This window comes from Nuphar pumila, chromosome 2 (genome assembly GCF_984573655.1).
Source record: "Nuphar pumila chromosome 2, dmNupPumi1.hap1.1, whole genome shotgun sequence".
NCBI lineage: Eukaryota > Viridiplantae > Streptophyta > Magnoliopsida > Nymphaeales > Nymphaeaceae > Nuphar > Nuphar pumila.
Window position 1 is genome coordinate 111,639,771 of NC_143250.1, and position 16,103 is coordinate 111,655,873.

Here is a 16,103-nt window from a genome sequence, read left to right on the forward strand (position 1 = left end):
ACGGGTTGGCAGGTCAGGTTCATGTTTGCGGGCAGGTTGGCAGGCGGGTTAGCGGGAGGGTCAGGGTCGGGTAAACGGGTTGGCGGGCGGGTTGGCGGACAGGTTAGCGAATGAGTTGACGGGTTAGCGAGCGGATTGGTGGGCGGGTTGGCAGGTTGGCGGGCGGGTCGGGGTCGGGTAAACGGGTTGGCGGATCAGGTTCGGGTAAACGGGTTGGCCCGCCTGCCTAACCCGTTTACTAAACGGGTCAGCCAGGTTGGCGGGTTGGCATACCCCTAACACGAACCCAACCCGTTTAATAAACGGGTTAGGCGGGTCAACCCGTTAACGACACGAACCCGTTTAAGCCAAACCCGAACCTACCTAAGAAGCGGGTCGGGTTGGCGGGTCGTGTCAGATTTTGCCACCCCTAATTTTAGCTCACCGTTTGGGTGAATTTACTCACATCTGTGATTCCAAATCACACAAAAAAGACCCATCTCGATTTGGCTTGGCGCACTGACCCCTGGGTCCCACACAGAAATTCACAAACAAAGTCCAATCCATGAAACAGGCCCAGGTTCAAAAGAAACACATTTTTCATAAAGAAAGGTTTGTGACACGTTAAATAAATGATAAAGCTTGTTTGCACTTCTAGTCTATTCACAGAGATACTGCAAGTTACTCTGTCGTGTCCTTGTGTACGCCATTCTTAATGAAAAAATACCATAAAATGGCATATCTCGTGTCTTTTTTGCTGTATTCTTGTGACAGAATCCAGTTGGCTATTGCACTCTTTTCAGGAATTCAATCCTCATTGGTGAATTTGGTGGTGGATGAGAGAGAGAGAGAAAATGGAAAGGAGGTCAAGTCAGAGAAACAACGACGTAAATTGTTATATATTTATACACCGAAACCTCCTTCTCCCTCCCAACTCTCTCTCTCTCCCGGTCGCTGTGTTTCTCCTCGAGAATCCATCGGGCGGGTGTTCATCAGCCACGTGGCCGAATTGAGAATCACCACCGTCGGTTAGATGCGGGGGCTCGGTGTCTCCGTCGCTCTGAAAGAGAAGGTACGTCGTTAAACTGCAATTTGATTTAAATTCGTTGATACAGTGATGGGTGATCCTTCTCTTTTCTTTTTCCCTTTGTGGGTTGCGCTATTTTTTACTGCAGATCAACTAAGTTTCGCTTCTGAAGCAACCCAACGTCTCAATTTCGTTCATCACGATGGCAGGAGCGAGCAGATTGAGTTCTTTGAGAGTATCTTGCCCCACGATGGAGATCCCTCGATCATCGTGAGTTTCTGGGCCTAGTTTATCTCATTTTTAATCTTTTTTCTTTGTTCTTTTGGTGGGTGTCGAGCAAATAGATCGTGATAAGAGCTTACTTGGTTTGGCTTTAGAGATAAAGTTCAGACTCAACTTGTCTGTTTGATTGAATATTCATATTGACATCCACTAGTTTTCCCATCAGTTTAGTCTATTTCTCATTTTAAATATTAAGATTACCATGTTAAGATTCTGGTGGTTTAAGGACTTTTAGGCACCTTAATCACCTTACGGCCTTTTAGTGTATTGGTGAGGCACCGAACATTTGGTATCAGAGCAATTAACATGTTTTAAGTTCAAATCCTGAAAGGGGCGTCTTAAGAAAATGGCTACCTGGTGAGAGTGAAAACGATCCTAGAATCTCCCGCCGAAGATGTCAGCTGCCGAACCTGGTGGATTGTTAGGATTCTGGTGGTCTAAGGACTTGACTTTATGCATTTGGTAAATTGGTTAGGCACCTAGCATACCCTGTTGCCCATTTTAGTGTGTATATATATATATATAAGAAAAAATGAAGCATGGTGGGAGATATGCCAAATCTGTTGTTTGGTTGAGTTGTTGAATCACTGGGGCAGAGCTGGATAGCTATGAATGTAATGCTTAGATAAATGTTAAACCTTTGCATGGGATTAGGTTTTAACTGAGAATTGTTTGAGTTTTATAAAGTGTTGCAGATGTAATTTTCTGATAACTGTCAGTTATTAATGTTAAAATATTCTTGTGCATCATTAGATATGAGTTCTTTTACCTCAGATAATTTGATTGCATCTGTCTGTTTTTCCCTTTTTATCAGGGGTTAGAAGTTACTACACGACGCTAGAGGGATGAGATTTATTAATCCACCATCTGGAAATTTAAGAACTTGGAAGTCATTGTCAATCAACTTAAGGAAAGTAAATACAATCTGCTTTAGTGGGAACGATGATGGTGGAGCTGTTGTTGCACAAAGAACTGGAGACGACAAATCTTCCTTTCGAAACAATCTGTCGTCAGAAAATATTGCAGAAAATCAAACTAATGTTGTGGCAATTGGAACAGATGCAATCAAAGTCATGTCAAACAGTGATAACTATTTTTGTACAGGAGAGCAATGACCTGTTAGACATAACGGATTTGGGTCCAACCCATTTGGGTGACCCAGTTTGACACCATTAGTGGGCTACATTAGTGGACCACATAATGGGGAGATAGCGGGTGGCAGTTACGTACGTAACTGCCTCTTTCCCATTATATAAGGGGGTTAGCTGCTACAAAGATGATAAGAGATTCGTGACAATAGCCTACCCAAATTCCACATTCGGGTTTACGTAGTATAAGGTCTTGCTCACTGTCGACCTAAGGCCAGGGCTCATCGTGGGCATCGACCGGATGAGTAGAACGCCAGAACACCCGCATGCACGCTCTATGGCGTCAACAGATACACAGGTATGCTTTCTATATATGTTGTTTCAGGTAACGCCTACATTGGGTTATGGCCCCACTGGATGCCCAACGACTTGACAGAGTAGAGGTAAAAAGGGTACGACACCAGCAACGACCCATGTCGCCCAACGACGACTCGCATCGCCTGCCGGCGACCCACACCGGTGGCCTGCTCATGGCGGAACCTCCATCGATAAAAAAAAAAGCCTAGCCTAACGGCTGAAGAAGCAGGGCAGAGAAAGGGGGGGGGATTCAAACCCCAGACGTCGGCCATCCGGTGATCTCCAACCCTGACAACAGCTCCGGTGACCTCGGCATAGGCCGACCACCCTGCAACCCGATGGTGCATGGGATCTCAGGCCGTGCGATCAAGGGACTTCGCCGGCGCGACGAACCAATGGCCGCTCCTTCTGGCATATCGCCCCACAACGATCATCCCGATTCTCCGACGATGGTTGTCGACTCTGCAGCCCCATGGCCAAAGAGAAATGGGGTTTTTAATCCCCGGATTCTATGTGTTGCCAGACGGATGTCAGCAATCCGGCACCCCCCCTGCTTCTTCAGCAGTTAGGTTGGTTTTTTTTTTTCGGTCGATGGAGGTTCCACCGTGAGCAGGCCGTCGGTGTGGGTCGCCGACAAGCGATGTGAGTCGTCGTTGGGCGACATAGGTCGTTGCTGGTGTCGTGCCCTTTTTACCTCTGCTCTGTCAAGCCGTTGGGCATCCAGTGGGCCCATAACCCAATGTAGGCGTTACCTGAAACAACATACATAGAAAGCATACCTGTGTATCTGTTGACGCCACAGAGCGTGCGTGCAGGTGTTTTGGCATTCTCCTCATCCGGTCGACACCCACGATGAGCCCCGACCTTAGGTCGACGGTGAGCAAGACCTTATACCACGTAAACCAAAATGTGGAATTTGGGTAGGTCATTGCCATGAATCTCTCATTATCTTCGTAGCAGCTAACCCCCTTATATAATGGGAAAGAAGCAGTTACGTACGTAACTGTCGTCCACTAATGTGGCCCACTAATGGTGTGATAGTGGGTGGCAGTTACGTACGTAACTGCCTCTTTCCCATTATATAAGGGGGTTAGCTGCTACGAAGATGATGAGAGATTCGTGGCAATGGCCTACCTAAATTCCACATTCGGATTTACGTGGTATAAGGTCGTGCTCACCGTTGACTTAAGGCCAGGGCTCATCGTGGGTGTCGACCGGATGAGGAGAATGCCGAAACACCCGCACGCACGCTCTGTGGCATCAACAGATACACAAGTATGCTTTCTGTGTATGTTGTTTCAGGTAACGCCTACATGGCCCTGATGGGGATTTGGATCGTCCTTTGGAAGGATTCTCCTCCATTCCAGAAGCTATCAAGGATATTAGCCTAGGCAAGGTAAATTTTCACCATACAACTTTTTTCTTCCCATAATTTCTGTTTCTACTGTTAAGCTTCTTATTGTACTCTCCGATAACTACTATTTGAATTTGCAGTTTGTAATTGTTGTAGATGATGAAAGCCGAGAAAACGAGGGAGACCTTATAATGTCAGCCTCTATGGTAACACCAGAAGCGATGGCTTTCATTGTAAAGCATGGCACTGGAATTGTGTGTGTGGCCATGAAGGGAGAACACTTGGAGAGGTTAGATATTCCTTTAATGGTGTCACACAAAGAAAACAAAGAGAAGCTTTGTATTGCATTCACAGTATCAGTGGTTTGTACTGGCTGCTTATTATGTAATCAATTTTATTATCATGCACTGAGCGCTTTGATTTTTAGGCTTTATACCTTGTAAATTCTCAATGATGTATGGTTGCCTATGGGAATGAATATATATGTAGGTGATGTTTGTCAATCACAGGGTCTAAGGTTGGCTTGAGTTCAACGACTAAATTGTTCTTCATGCTATCACTCATTTATGAGTTTGTCCAATCTCTTTTATTTGCTGACGTGCAGTCGGCTCAGTTATGAGTTCATCTAATACCTTTCATTTGACCGACTATAAGTACGATGCCATTTATTTATTTTGCATGCTTGAAGCAATTGATCAAGAAGCATTAATATTAGTTATCTATATGAAAGGGTTTGTGGCATAGTTGGCAAACCCGGCGAGTTGGCCCGGATTGGACCCCAACTGGGTCACCGATTCAGGACTGCCGATCCACATGCCTCTTATGTGTTTTTCATGCATTTTGTGATTTTAATGCATAATTTCCACAAAAGAATACTTGTTATAAAGAATTATATGTTTTTAAATCATAAATATTAACAATTATGTATAGTTGAGTACTTATATAGCTTACTCATTGATGTCATGTGCTAAATTTAGTGATTATACAATATGAATTTTGATTTTTTTCATATCTTAACACTAGAAAATGCATAGTCCTGACTCATTCGAGTTACCGAGTCAATCTGCTGACTTGTGGGTCAAGGGGTTGGGCGATCCGACTCTGAATCACGAGTTTGTCAATTATGGTTTGTGGTGCCTTTGATTTCCAATTGTTATTCACCTTTAATCAGTTATAGTTGCAGATGGTGTATTGCAAGATCTGAAAGTTATGTATTTTGATTGGTTGCACATCAGCTATGTCACAGGGATTTGGCTAGCAGGGTGTTGCACCCGCGTCGACGCGATGCGGGTGCCGGTGAGGCACCGGGTGCGGTGAACACACCCAGGGTCATTTTGGTCCAATTTTCGAACTTAAAAAAAAATTGCCAAGAATTTTTTTTTTTTGCCCTATATGTCAGGAATTCTCCAATTAGGTGCCGCACCCGTGTCGCACACGCACTAGCACCCGATGCGATCAACCTGACCCTGGGTGCAGTCAACGCACCCAGAGTCATTTATGTCCAACTTTTGGACTATATATATATATATATTGTCGCACCCGCACCCACACCCGCACCCATGTGACATAGCACATCAGCCATTTCAACTGTTATATACTTGTGTATTTACTTGTAGGATGCAAAAGTAGGTACAACCCAGAGTTACCAGTCGAGGAAGTGGGAGCGGGAAGCGATATGGGAAGCGGGAGCGGGAATCAAGGCACTTTAAAAAATTTAGGAAGCGGGGAAGCATGGGACCACTTAGAAGAAAATTCTGATCCGTCTCGAAAGCGACCTAGGAAGCGAACCAGAAGTGACTTAGGAAGCGAACCGGAAGCGAGGGGAAGCGAAAAAATGGAAAAATGGGGAAGCGAGGGGGAAGCGCGCTTCCCATGCTTCCCATAAAAGGGAAACACGTTTCCCAAAAAAGGGGGACGCTTCCCCTCACACTTTGGAAGCGCGACGTTTCACGCTTCCGAAGCGCGCTTCGGGGAAGCACGCTTCCCCTTTTATCTAGGCGCTTCTGGTAACTCTGGTACAACCACTGGAGTATCTGCTAAAGATAGAGCTTATACCATCTTGGCTCTTGCATCTCCTGACTCAAAGCCTGAGGATTTCAACAGTCCAGGTCATATCTTTCCTCTGAAGTACAGGGAGGGTGGTGTTCTCAAAAGAGCTGAACATACAGAAGCCTCTGTGGATCTTGCTATGCTAGCTGGGTTGGATCCTGTTGGAGTTTTATGTGAAATTGTGGATGATGATGATGGCTCCATGGCCCGATTGCCAAAGCTTCGTGAATTTGTCAAAAAGGAGAACATGAAGATAATATCAATTGCTGACTTGGTCAGGTAGGTATTAAACTAATTTTCTTTTGGTAAACTAAGTTCTAAAGGACTGAATTACCATTCTGGGTAATTTTGTTTCATCTTTTCACTAGGTTTGTGAAAAATTTGAGTGTTGAATTGCCTTTATATTTTATAATTATTTGCTTAAAAGTAATAGAGATTTTGTAAGATGAGATGTTGCTTGTTTGGTTTAGGTTCATTCACATGTTGACACAAGGATGTTAGAGAACTGGCCATAAACATTTTTCATGAAGTCTTTTGATACATTCAACTAAAAAGTGTTATCTTTGGAGAAACATAACATTTTTCATAAAGTCTTTTGATACATTCAACTAAAAGTGTTATCTTTGGAGAGACACACTTTTCTTTAACCTTGTCTTGCATATCTGGTTCAGAGACGTGGCATTCACCACATCAGGGTTTCACCTTGTTTTGGTTCTGAGTGGAGAGTCAGGGTTGGGTTCACTTGTTTTATGCCTGACTCAACAGCCAGGATTGATAGAATATCAACAGACTTGAAGATATTCTGCCACAGATTTGGTCAACTTGGATGCCTTTGCCCTAATATGTCAGTTGAGTTCTGAACAAGCGAATTCCAAGTCACTGGAGATGCCCCCTTCAATGGACATGCACACGCAGTGCAGTTGATTGTAACATATCAATTATCATTATAAAATTGGATTTGGATTCCTTGTCTGAAATGCATCACTTAAGTTCTGAATAAGTGAATTCTGAGTCTCACTTGGGTGACTCCTATTGGTGGACATGCACGAGGCTTTTGACTGTTACATATCAGTATCACTATAGAGTTGGGGTGTGTTTGCCTCTAGTCAACCAAGTCCTGGAGGTTCAGTTTTTTCATAAGATTCACCAAGCCTGGTAGGTTTGGACTTTGAATTGACACAGGACATGCTCAAGGTATCGAGTTTAGTGCAATGACTTTTAACCTACACTCAAAGGGGTTGCCTAAACCATCTGACTTAAAAGCCACGTTAACTGAAAAGTCATCAACAATAGAATATCAAAAGGCTTACAGTGTTCTGCTAATATGGATAATACCATTTCATGAACAGGTATAGAAGGAAGAGGGAGAAGTTGGTGCAGCAAGCATCAGTTGCTCGTATACCTACTAAATGGGGCCCTTTCCAGGCATATTGCTATCAATCTCAGTTGAATGGAATTGAGAACATAGCCTTTGTTAAGGTAGGCATGCTGTCAATCATAATGTTCTTTCTCTATTTCTGATAAGTGGGACCTGATGTAAAGGTGCCACAATTTTATTTGCTACCAAACTCCAGGCACTTAGGCCATTCAAGCTCTTGCAAGTGGTGTTATAGCAGTTTTGGAGCCATGACCCCCTCTGAGCCAAACCAGTTCTAGACACTGCATCCCACTTGATCTTTATGACACTAATTTCTGCTTGTTAATCTTCCACAGTCAGAGAAATGGTGTTTGACATTAGTTTAATTTATCATTGACTTCCCATTTCTACTTGTTATTTAATTTCTTTTATTATTTTAATGAATAGGGAGAGATTGGAGATGGACAAGACATACTGGTCTGTGTCCATTCAGAGTGTCTTACTGGAGACATATTTGGATCTGCCAGATGTGAATGCGGGAACCAACTAGCACTTGCAATGGAGCAGATTGAGGCAGCTGGAAGGGGTGTGCTTGTTTATCTACGTGGACACGGGGGAAGGGGTATTGGGCTTGGTCATAAGCTGCGTGCATATAACCTCCAGGATGATGGACGCGATACAGTGGAAGCCAATGAGGAACTAGGATTGCCAGTTGATTCAAGGGAATATGGCATTGGTGCACAGGTAACAGAAAATTGTCCAATTTCCACTCGTAATCTCTGTATTGGTATCAAATTTAGTGCTTGTTACAAAAACATGAATTATATAAAGCCATATCAAACATTTGGATGTCTACATTTCTACATTTCTACATTTCTATTTATCTCAAGCTATGTCACATGGATACGGCTGTGGGTACGGGGATGTGATTTTTCTGAGTTTTTCCAATATGTCATGTACATAAAGAGATATGGAACGGGAGGCAAAAATGGAATGTCCATGTAACATGGATCTCAAATCTGAAGGATGCCATATAGAGTTCTTAATCTGCATAATGACAAGGTCCGGTTCTTGGGTCGAAAATGTCTTAGGACAAGCTTAGGATTCAGAATCTTAAACTCCAGATGTTATTGAAAAATAGCTGATATAAATATGCTGCTATTTGCATCGGCCAGTCCCCTCTATGACAGTTTTTTGGCTGCATCTGTGTTTGATGTGATTTCTTTGTTCTTGGCAGTTCTCTTGGCCTATTAGATTTGTATACATTTCACTGATGGGGCACTATGAGTGTCACGGGCTGGGAAGCGAAGGCCTCCGTGACGTAGCTTCGGGCAATCACACACCGAAGGCAGGCCTTTTAAGCGCACAAGCAACACACAACACACGCGCACGAGCGGAAGCAAGAGTACGCGTATGCACAACCACAAGAGAGAGAGAGAGATACAAAAAGCTTCTTTATAGATACTTGAAATCAAAGTACATCAAGAGGGGAAGAGAGGGTCCGAATACACGGGGTACTTAGGCCGTAAGGCCTTTTGGGGCACTCTAGAGTGCCAAAGAGGTATACACATCAGAGCAAAAAGGTGAAAAACATGGCGGTCCGGAACATGCTCCCCCGCCTAAGTTGGCGCCGTCCTCGACGCCAATTGTTCATGGTAGCCTTCTACAAGCTGTCGATGCTGAAACATGCTGCTGGCTTTCTCCCAGGTGGCTTCACATTCTGGCAATCCCTTCCACTGCACTAAGTACTTTTTGACTTCCCCTAGATAGTTGTTGGAATGGTTGAGGATGATATCTGGATCTCTGCCTGGTACACTAACTGTTGAAGGGGCTCGCTGCGGAATCAGAGCACGTTGAGGCATGCTCCGTTGAGGATCTCCTTCATCTTTGTGGAATGGCTTCAGGTTGCATATATAGAATACCGGGTGCACTTAAAAGTTTGTTGGCAAGTCCAGCCGGTACGCCAAGTTTCCCACACGTTTGATAATGGTGAAGGGGCCATCATACTTGCGAATAAGGCCTCGGTGGTGGTCCCGAAAGATAGTTGTGCGGTCAGGAAAGAGCTTGGCCAACACTTTGTCTCCAACTCGAAATTCTGCTGGGCGACGCTTTTCATCTGCCCATTTCTTCATGCGCTTGGTTGCCTTGTTTAGATATGCCTTCGCCAACTCTGTCTGATCTTGCCAGTTCCTGACAAACTGGTATGCATAAGGTGCTTTTCCACGTCCTCGCGCAACAAGGGAGTGCGGAGTCTGCGGCTGTTGTCCAGTTGCGACTTCAAATGGACTATGGCCGGATGACTCGCTCTTTTGAAGGTTGTAGCAGAATTGAGCCGCATTAAGTAAATCAACCCAATCCCTTTGGTTGGCACTGACAAAGTGCCGCAGGTATTCCTCCAGCATGTCGTTTATTCTCTCTGTTTGTCCGTCGGTTTGGGGGTGGAAACTTGTGCTGAAATGCAAGTTCGTCCCCATTAAGCGAAACACTTCTCGCCAAAACTTGCTAGTGAAGCGTGCATCACGGTCACTGACGATGCTCTCTAGAATTCTCCAATGCTTAATTACGTTTCGCACGAATAACTTTGCAGTATCAGCGGCTGAGCAGGTGGCCGGAGCAGGCACGAAGATAGCATACTTCGAGAACCTATCCACAACCACATAAATCGAACTGCAACCTTGTGCTTTCGACAAGCTTACAATGAAGTCCATGGTTATGCACTCCCACGGGCGACTCGACATAGGTAGGGGCTCCAGTAGTCCACCGGGTCTCTGATTGATGGGCTTGTCTTGTTGGCAAATCAAGCAAGTCCGCACATAGGCATCTACGTCATCGCGCATCTGCGGCCAGTAAAATGCACGTTCCAACAATGCCAAGGTCCTCTGTTGTCCTGGGTGACCCGCCCAAGTAGTATCATGGCACTCGTGCATCAAGCGCCTCCTCAAGGTATCTTGTCGCGGAATATATAGACGATCGCCCGCAGCGCGGAGCAAACCATCCCCTAGCCAGAATCTCCGCGTCTTTCCTTCCTTTACCAATGCAATCAATTGTTGAGTCATTGGGTCACTTTTCGAAGCTTCTCTCACTTGTTCAAGGAGGTCGCTCGTCGGTTGGCTCACACTGCCCTCCCATGCGAGCAAAGCTGCAAGTTCCGCCTTTCGACTCAAGGCATCGGCCACAACATTGGTCCTGTCTAGCTTGTACTCAAGGACCATATCAAATTCTGCCAAGAAATCCTGCCAACGTGCTTGCCTTGGACTCAGCTTCTTCTGAGTTTGGAAGTAGCTTGTCGCAACATTGTCAGTGCGCACAACGAAGTGTGATCCCAAGAGATAGTGTCTCCATGTGCGGAGACAATGCACAACTGCCAACATCTCGCGCTCGTGCACCATGTATCGACGTTCAGCGTCGTTCAACTTCCTGCTTTCAAATGCGATGGGATGTCCTTCTTGGAGCAACACCCTACCAATAGCAAAGTCAGACGCATCGGTCTGCACTTCAAAGGGTTGCCGACAGTCAGGCTCCCTTGTCAAGGCATGTTTTAACCCATCAAAAGCCTTCTGGCAGGCATCAGACCATAGCCATGGTCTATCTTTCTTCAACAGATCTGTGAGCGCAGCCGCAATCTGCGAGTATCCCTTGATGAAGCATCGGTAATAATTTACAAGCCCCAAGAAAGAGCGCAACTCAGAAACCTTAGAGGGCGGTTCCAATGCTTGAATAACTTCAATCTTTTTGTGGTCCATTTTGAGAGTGCCTCCTCCAACAATATGCCCCAGAAAATGGACTTCCTTTTGACCGAATAGGCACTTCTCTCGCTTGACATACAATTCGTGGTCCTTCAAAGTCTGAAACACAATTTGAAGGTGCTGAACATGCTGCTCCATCGAGTCACTATACACCACTATGTCATCCAAATAGACGACGACAAACTTGTCGAGGTGCGGGTAGAAGATCTTATTCATTAGGATCGAAAAGGTAGCGGGCGCGTTCGTCAAGCCAAAGTGCATGACAAGGAATTCGAACGCCCCATATCGCGTTACACAAGTAGTCTTTGCCTCATCCCCTTCTGCAACTCTCACTTGCCAGTAGCCCGATCTCAAATCCAACTTAGAGAAGACCTTCGCATTTCCAAGTTGATCAAACAAGTCTGCGATCAAAATGAAGTGGGTACTTGTTCTTCACCGTCATTTTGTTCAGTGCCCTATAGTCGACGCACAACCACTTCGACCCATCGTGCTTTGCTTGAAAGAGCATGGGCGCTCCAAAAGGAGCTTTGGATGGTTGGATGATTCCTGCTTCGAGCATATCATCCAATTGTCTGCGTAATTCCTGCAGCTCAGGAATTGCCATGCGATAAGGAGCCATTGCGGGTGGCCGTGCACCCGGTATTAATTCAATCTGATGATCTACCTCGCGCCTCGGAGGTAGCTTCTTCGGCATCTCGGCGGGCATAACATCACCGAACTCCTTTAATACTGGCGCTAAGGCCTCTGGGACATCCGCGACTTTTTCTACCTCATCTGTAGCCCGGATTGTGACAAGAAAAGTCTCGTCACCACTTTTCATGCCTCTCTTCAACTGGAGCGCAGACACCAAACGCTCACAAGACTTTTCTGTCATCGCAGTAACCATGCAGGGCTGACTCTCACTCTCAAAGCTGACAACGTTGAGGTGGGGCATCGGCACTGCCTTGTTGCTTCTCAAGAATTCCATCCCGAGGATGACTTTAAAATCATCCATGGGTGCGACTGATAGCGCGATCCTTCCTGACCAGTTGTGGATCCGCACTGGTACCTCCCGAGCAATGCCATAGATGGCTTTAGCCTCTGAATTAACCACTTTCATGCGGCTCTCTTTTTGTTCCCACTGTAATCCCAACCGTTCTGCTTCTTCACGCGAGATGAAATTGTGCGTGGCACCCGTGTCTACCAATGCCTTGGTAAGTCTTTCGTTGAGCAAAAGTTCCAAATACATCAATTCTTTGCATACCATCGGTTCCACACTGGTTGCGACCTTTACTGCATTCATCATCTGCATTGCGCCAACCGTTGGCGCTTCTGCAAGTTGATCCTCTTCCTCACCCTGAACAGCATTCGCAACTCGGGGTGCGCGGTTATCTCCATTCTCTTGACCGCGGTTTCTATTGGGACATGTATCCTGCCAATGATCCCCGTGGCAGATGCGACAGTCGCGGCGACGATAATTATCACCTTGGAAGTTATTTCAATTCTGATTATTATTTTGGCCATCTTAACGGCCATGATTCTACTGGTTTCCCCGACCAACATTTTGTCCTTGGTCATTTCTTCGATTGTCCCTTCGGTTGTTGCGATCATTTCCCTGTTGTCTGCCTTGAAATGCAGGGTCATTCCTATCCAGCTCGACAAGTTTCTCTGCAACCGCAAGCGCCTCAGCTAGTGTTGCGGGGTCATGCCGGATAAGTTCTTGGTTTGCCCATCCTTGCAACCCGTTGCCAAAGTAAAACAACCGATCCTCATCATCCATTCTCTCCACTTCCAACATTATCGAAGAGAATGCCTTGACATAGTCATGTACTGACCCTGTCTGTTTCAATGCCAATAACCTTTTGCGGGCCATTTTCTCTTGATTTTTAGGTAGAAAGTAGTCTCGCATTTCTTTCTGGAGGTCTTCCCATGAGGTTATAGCAACCAATCCCCGTCGAACATCACCTAAGCGACGTCTCCACCAAAGGGTCGCTTCATCCGCAAAGTACATTATTGTGGTGCGCAGCCTATCTGCGTCCTCTTCTATCCTCGCAGCTTCTAGAAATTGGTCCATCTCGTAGATAAAATTCTCGAGATCCTTTGAGTCCCACGTGCCTTTATACTTTGCGGGCTCAGGTAGCCTGTAACGTGGTCTCTCCACATATGTTGCAACACCGCCAGCCGGGGCAGTTCTCAACTGCCGCTCTAACTGTTCATTCTTTCGTCGAACAACATCCAATTCAGCAGCCATGATGTTGAACCGACCCAACAAATCATCAAATCTGGTGGAAAAGTCCTCCACCAAGTAGTTAAGTTTAGTGGCAAGACTTTCCACCGAGTCTTCCACTCCCTCTACTGCTGTCTTGATCTCTGCATTGAGATCTCTGAAAGCAACACAAGTTCCATTAACCAACTTCTCCATGTTGGTCACTGACCCAGTCAGCTCCTCCACATCGCGCGAGATGGCTGACACCCGATCATCGGCCATGAAGTCCTCTTCAGCAGGAACCATACTGCTTGAAGAAGTCATGGCAATCTTCTTCGGCGCCATTGTCACTCCCAATGTCGACAAGGCTCTGATACCAACTTGTCACGGGCTGGGAAGCGAAGGCCCCCGTGACGTGGCTTCGGGCAATCACACACCGAAGGCAGGCCTTTTAAGCGCACAAGCAACGCACAACACACGCGCACGAGCGGAAGCAAGAGTACGTGTATGCACAAGCACAAGAGAGAGAGAGATGCAAAAAGCTTCTTTATAGATACTTGAAAGCAAAGTACATCAAGAGGGGAAGAGAGAGTCCGAATACACGGGGTACTTAGGCCGTAAGGCCTTTTGGGGCACTCTAGAGTGCCAAAGAGGAATACACATCAGAGCAAAAAGGTGAAAAGCATGGCGGTCCGAAACAATGAGAATGCTTCCCTTTATTTTGCTTGAACAGAAACATGACATATATATATATGTGTGTGTGTTTGCATTTTGGTTTGCAGATACTGCAAGATCTGGGCGTTAGAACGATGAGGCTGATGACCAACAACCCAGTAAAATACATTGGACTGAAGGGTTATGGTTTGACCATTGTAGGCCGAGTTCCTTTATTGTGTCCAATAACAACAGAAAACTGGAGATATCTAGAGACAGCGTAAGAAGATGGGGCATGTATATGATTCTGAATTCAACAGCCGTCTAAATGGTTCCGCCAAGGCAAAAGGTATCAACAGTGATGCATCTTCCAGATAGGACTAGTCACTCTGATAATATTGTATTTCTATTTGTCTTCCATTCTTGTTTTGAGGTGGCTATACCTTGATCATAACGTGTGCAATTTCTTAAATTGCATACAGTTATTTGTTTTATTTTTTTCCCTTGACAAGATGATTAATTGCTAATGGACCTGACAACCTTCGAATGGTTGACTTTAGAGCCAAGTTAAATGGAACTTACAATTAAGTTTATTTTTGGGAAGAACTTGAGGTGATCAATTTAATGTAAGAGCTAAGGTGTTTAATTCTTATTAATATTTTTATAAAATGTGGATGAATTAGGTAATTCAGGCTTGTGATGGGCTCGTAACATGCTCAGGCTGGGCTGGGTTTGGCTCGTGAGCCCGAGCAAGGTGCACCCTTAACAAGCCGAGCCTCAACAGCCCAAACTCGGCTTGTTTAGGAATCCTATCTGCAATACATATATAAGTTTTATCCAATCAATCTGTCATGCTCTACCCATCAACAGCGTGCGCTCCTCTGCTGTTAGGCTTGGTCATTGGATCCCTCAAGTTGATAAAGCGCCTTCCATGACTCGTACCACTCTCTCCATACCAAAGTAATTACACTAGCTTGGTCAGGCCTTGTTTTGAAAGCTCCAATATGCGTTACATAAAAAGCAAAGGAACAATGCATTTTGAAGATGAATCAGAGCTTCCAGAGCACCACCTTGTGAACTTTGTTATATCTCTGACTGCAATTTTCAATTTCTTAAGATTTTTATAGTCCTGCGAATTGCAAATCATTGCTTACTTGATGACGTTCTTCCGCCAACATTAAGAAATTAATGGTCATCTAAAATGTGAGCTTCAAGCCTCGGTTGTCTTTCTCCACAAGAAGGTAAAGCAAGAGCAGGTTTCGACCTCATAAACTCGAAGCTTTCTAACGAGAATATATATAGATTCAAGATTCCAACTCCCCACGAAACGAGATGTAAGTAAGATCAAATGGGTATCAAATACGTATGAGCACTTACAAAACAAATTGAATATATAAACAAAAATGAATAAAAAAATTGATCTGAAAATCATATTTTTATGAACTTTGGGGTCTGTTTGTCTTTCAAGCTCTGACTGACTTTTCCCAATCAACAACACCTCCGCATAGGGTATAGTAGTTTAGGGAGAGAGGGGCAGAGTGAGGGCAATGCCAGGGACTCATTCTCTCTAAAGTCAACACTCAGACATGGAATTTCTAAATGTTCATGTTCTAGGGTCGACCCTTATTTATAAAAATTATGGATGAGATATGGATTAAGGATCTTTTGGATTTGAATCCAACCCAAATGAATCTATACTTTTCTCAAAGAAGGGATAAAGTTCGGGCACTTGAGCTCTTAGGGATTGATCACAATGTTGTACACGATAAAATTCAGCTTACGACCTCTTTTCCTCAATTCCTCCAACACCCACCATCCCTCCATAGTTTTCGATGCACGACATAGCTTGAAGTTTACATCTAAAATTGAGGAACAAACATAAATAAACAATTATAAATTTCAACCATGAATGAAGTTTACATCAAAATTATAACAAAGTTTTTAAATACAACTATGAATGAAGTTTACATCAATATTACATCCATTGTATAATAAATTGTATTCAGAGCTCAGCTAAGTTCTCCT

At 44.7% G+C, this 16,103-nt stretch overlaps 1 protein-coding gene across 1 annotated transcript; it reads left to right on the top strand.

The window, feature by feature from the left end:
* Window positions 1–3,858: 3,858 nt before the first annotated feature.
* On the top strand, window positions 3,859–14,456 carry LOC149846751 (bifunctional riboflavin biosynthesis protein RIBA 1, chloroplastic-like). The gene is given in 9 exon segments (XM_089992358.1): window positions 3,859–4,008; window positions 4,052–4,129; window positions 4,228–4,449; window positions 5,704–5,716; window positions 6,085–6,415; window positions 7,486–7,615; window positions 7,941–8,237; window positions 14,207–14,355; window positions 14,357–14,456. Coding segments are annotated over 9 exon segments (1,470 nt in total).
* Window positions 14,457–16,103: the final 1,647 nt, after the last annotated feature.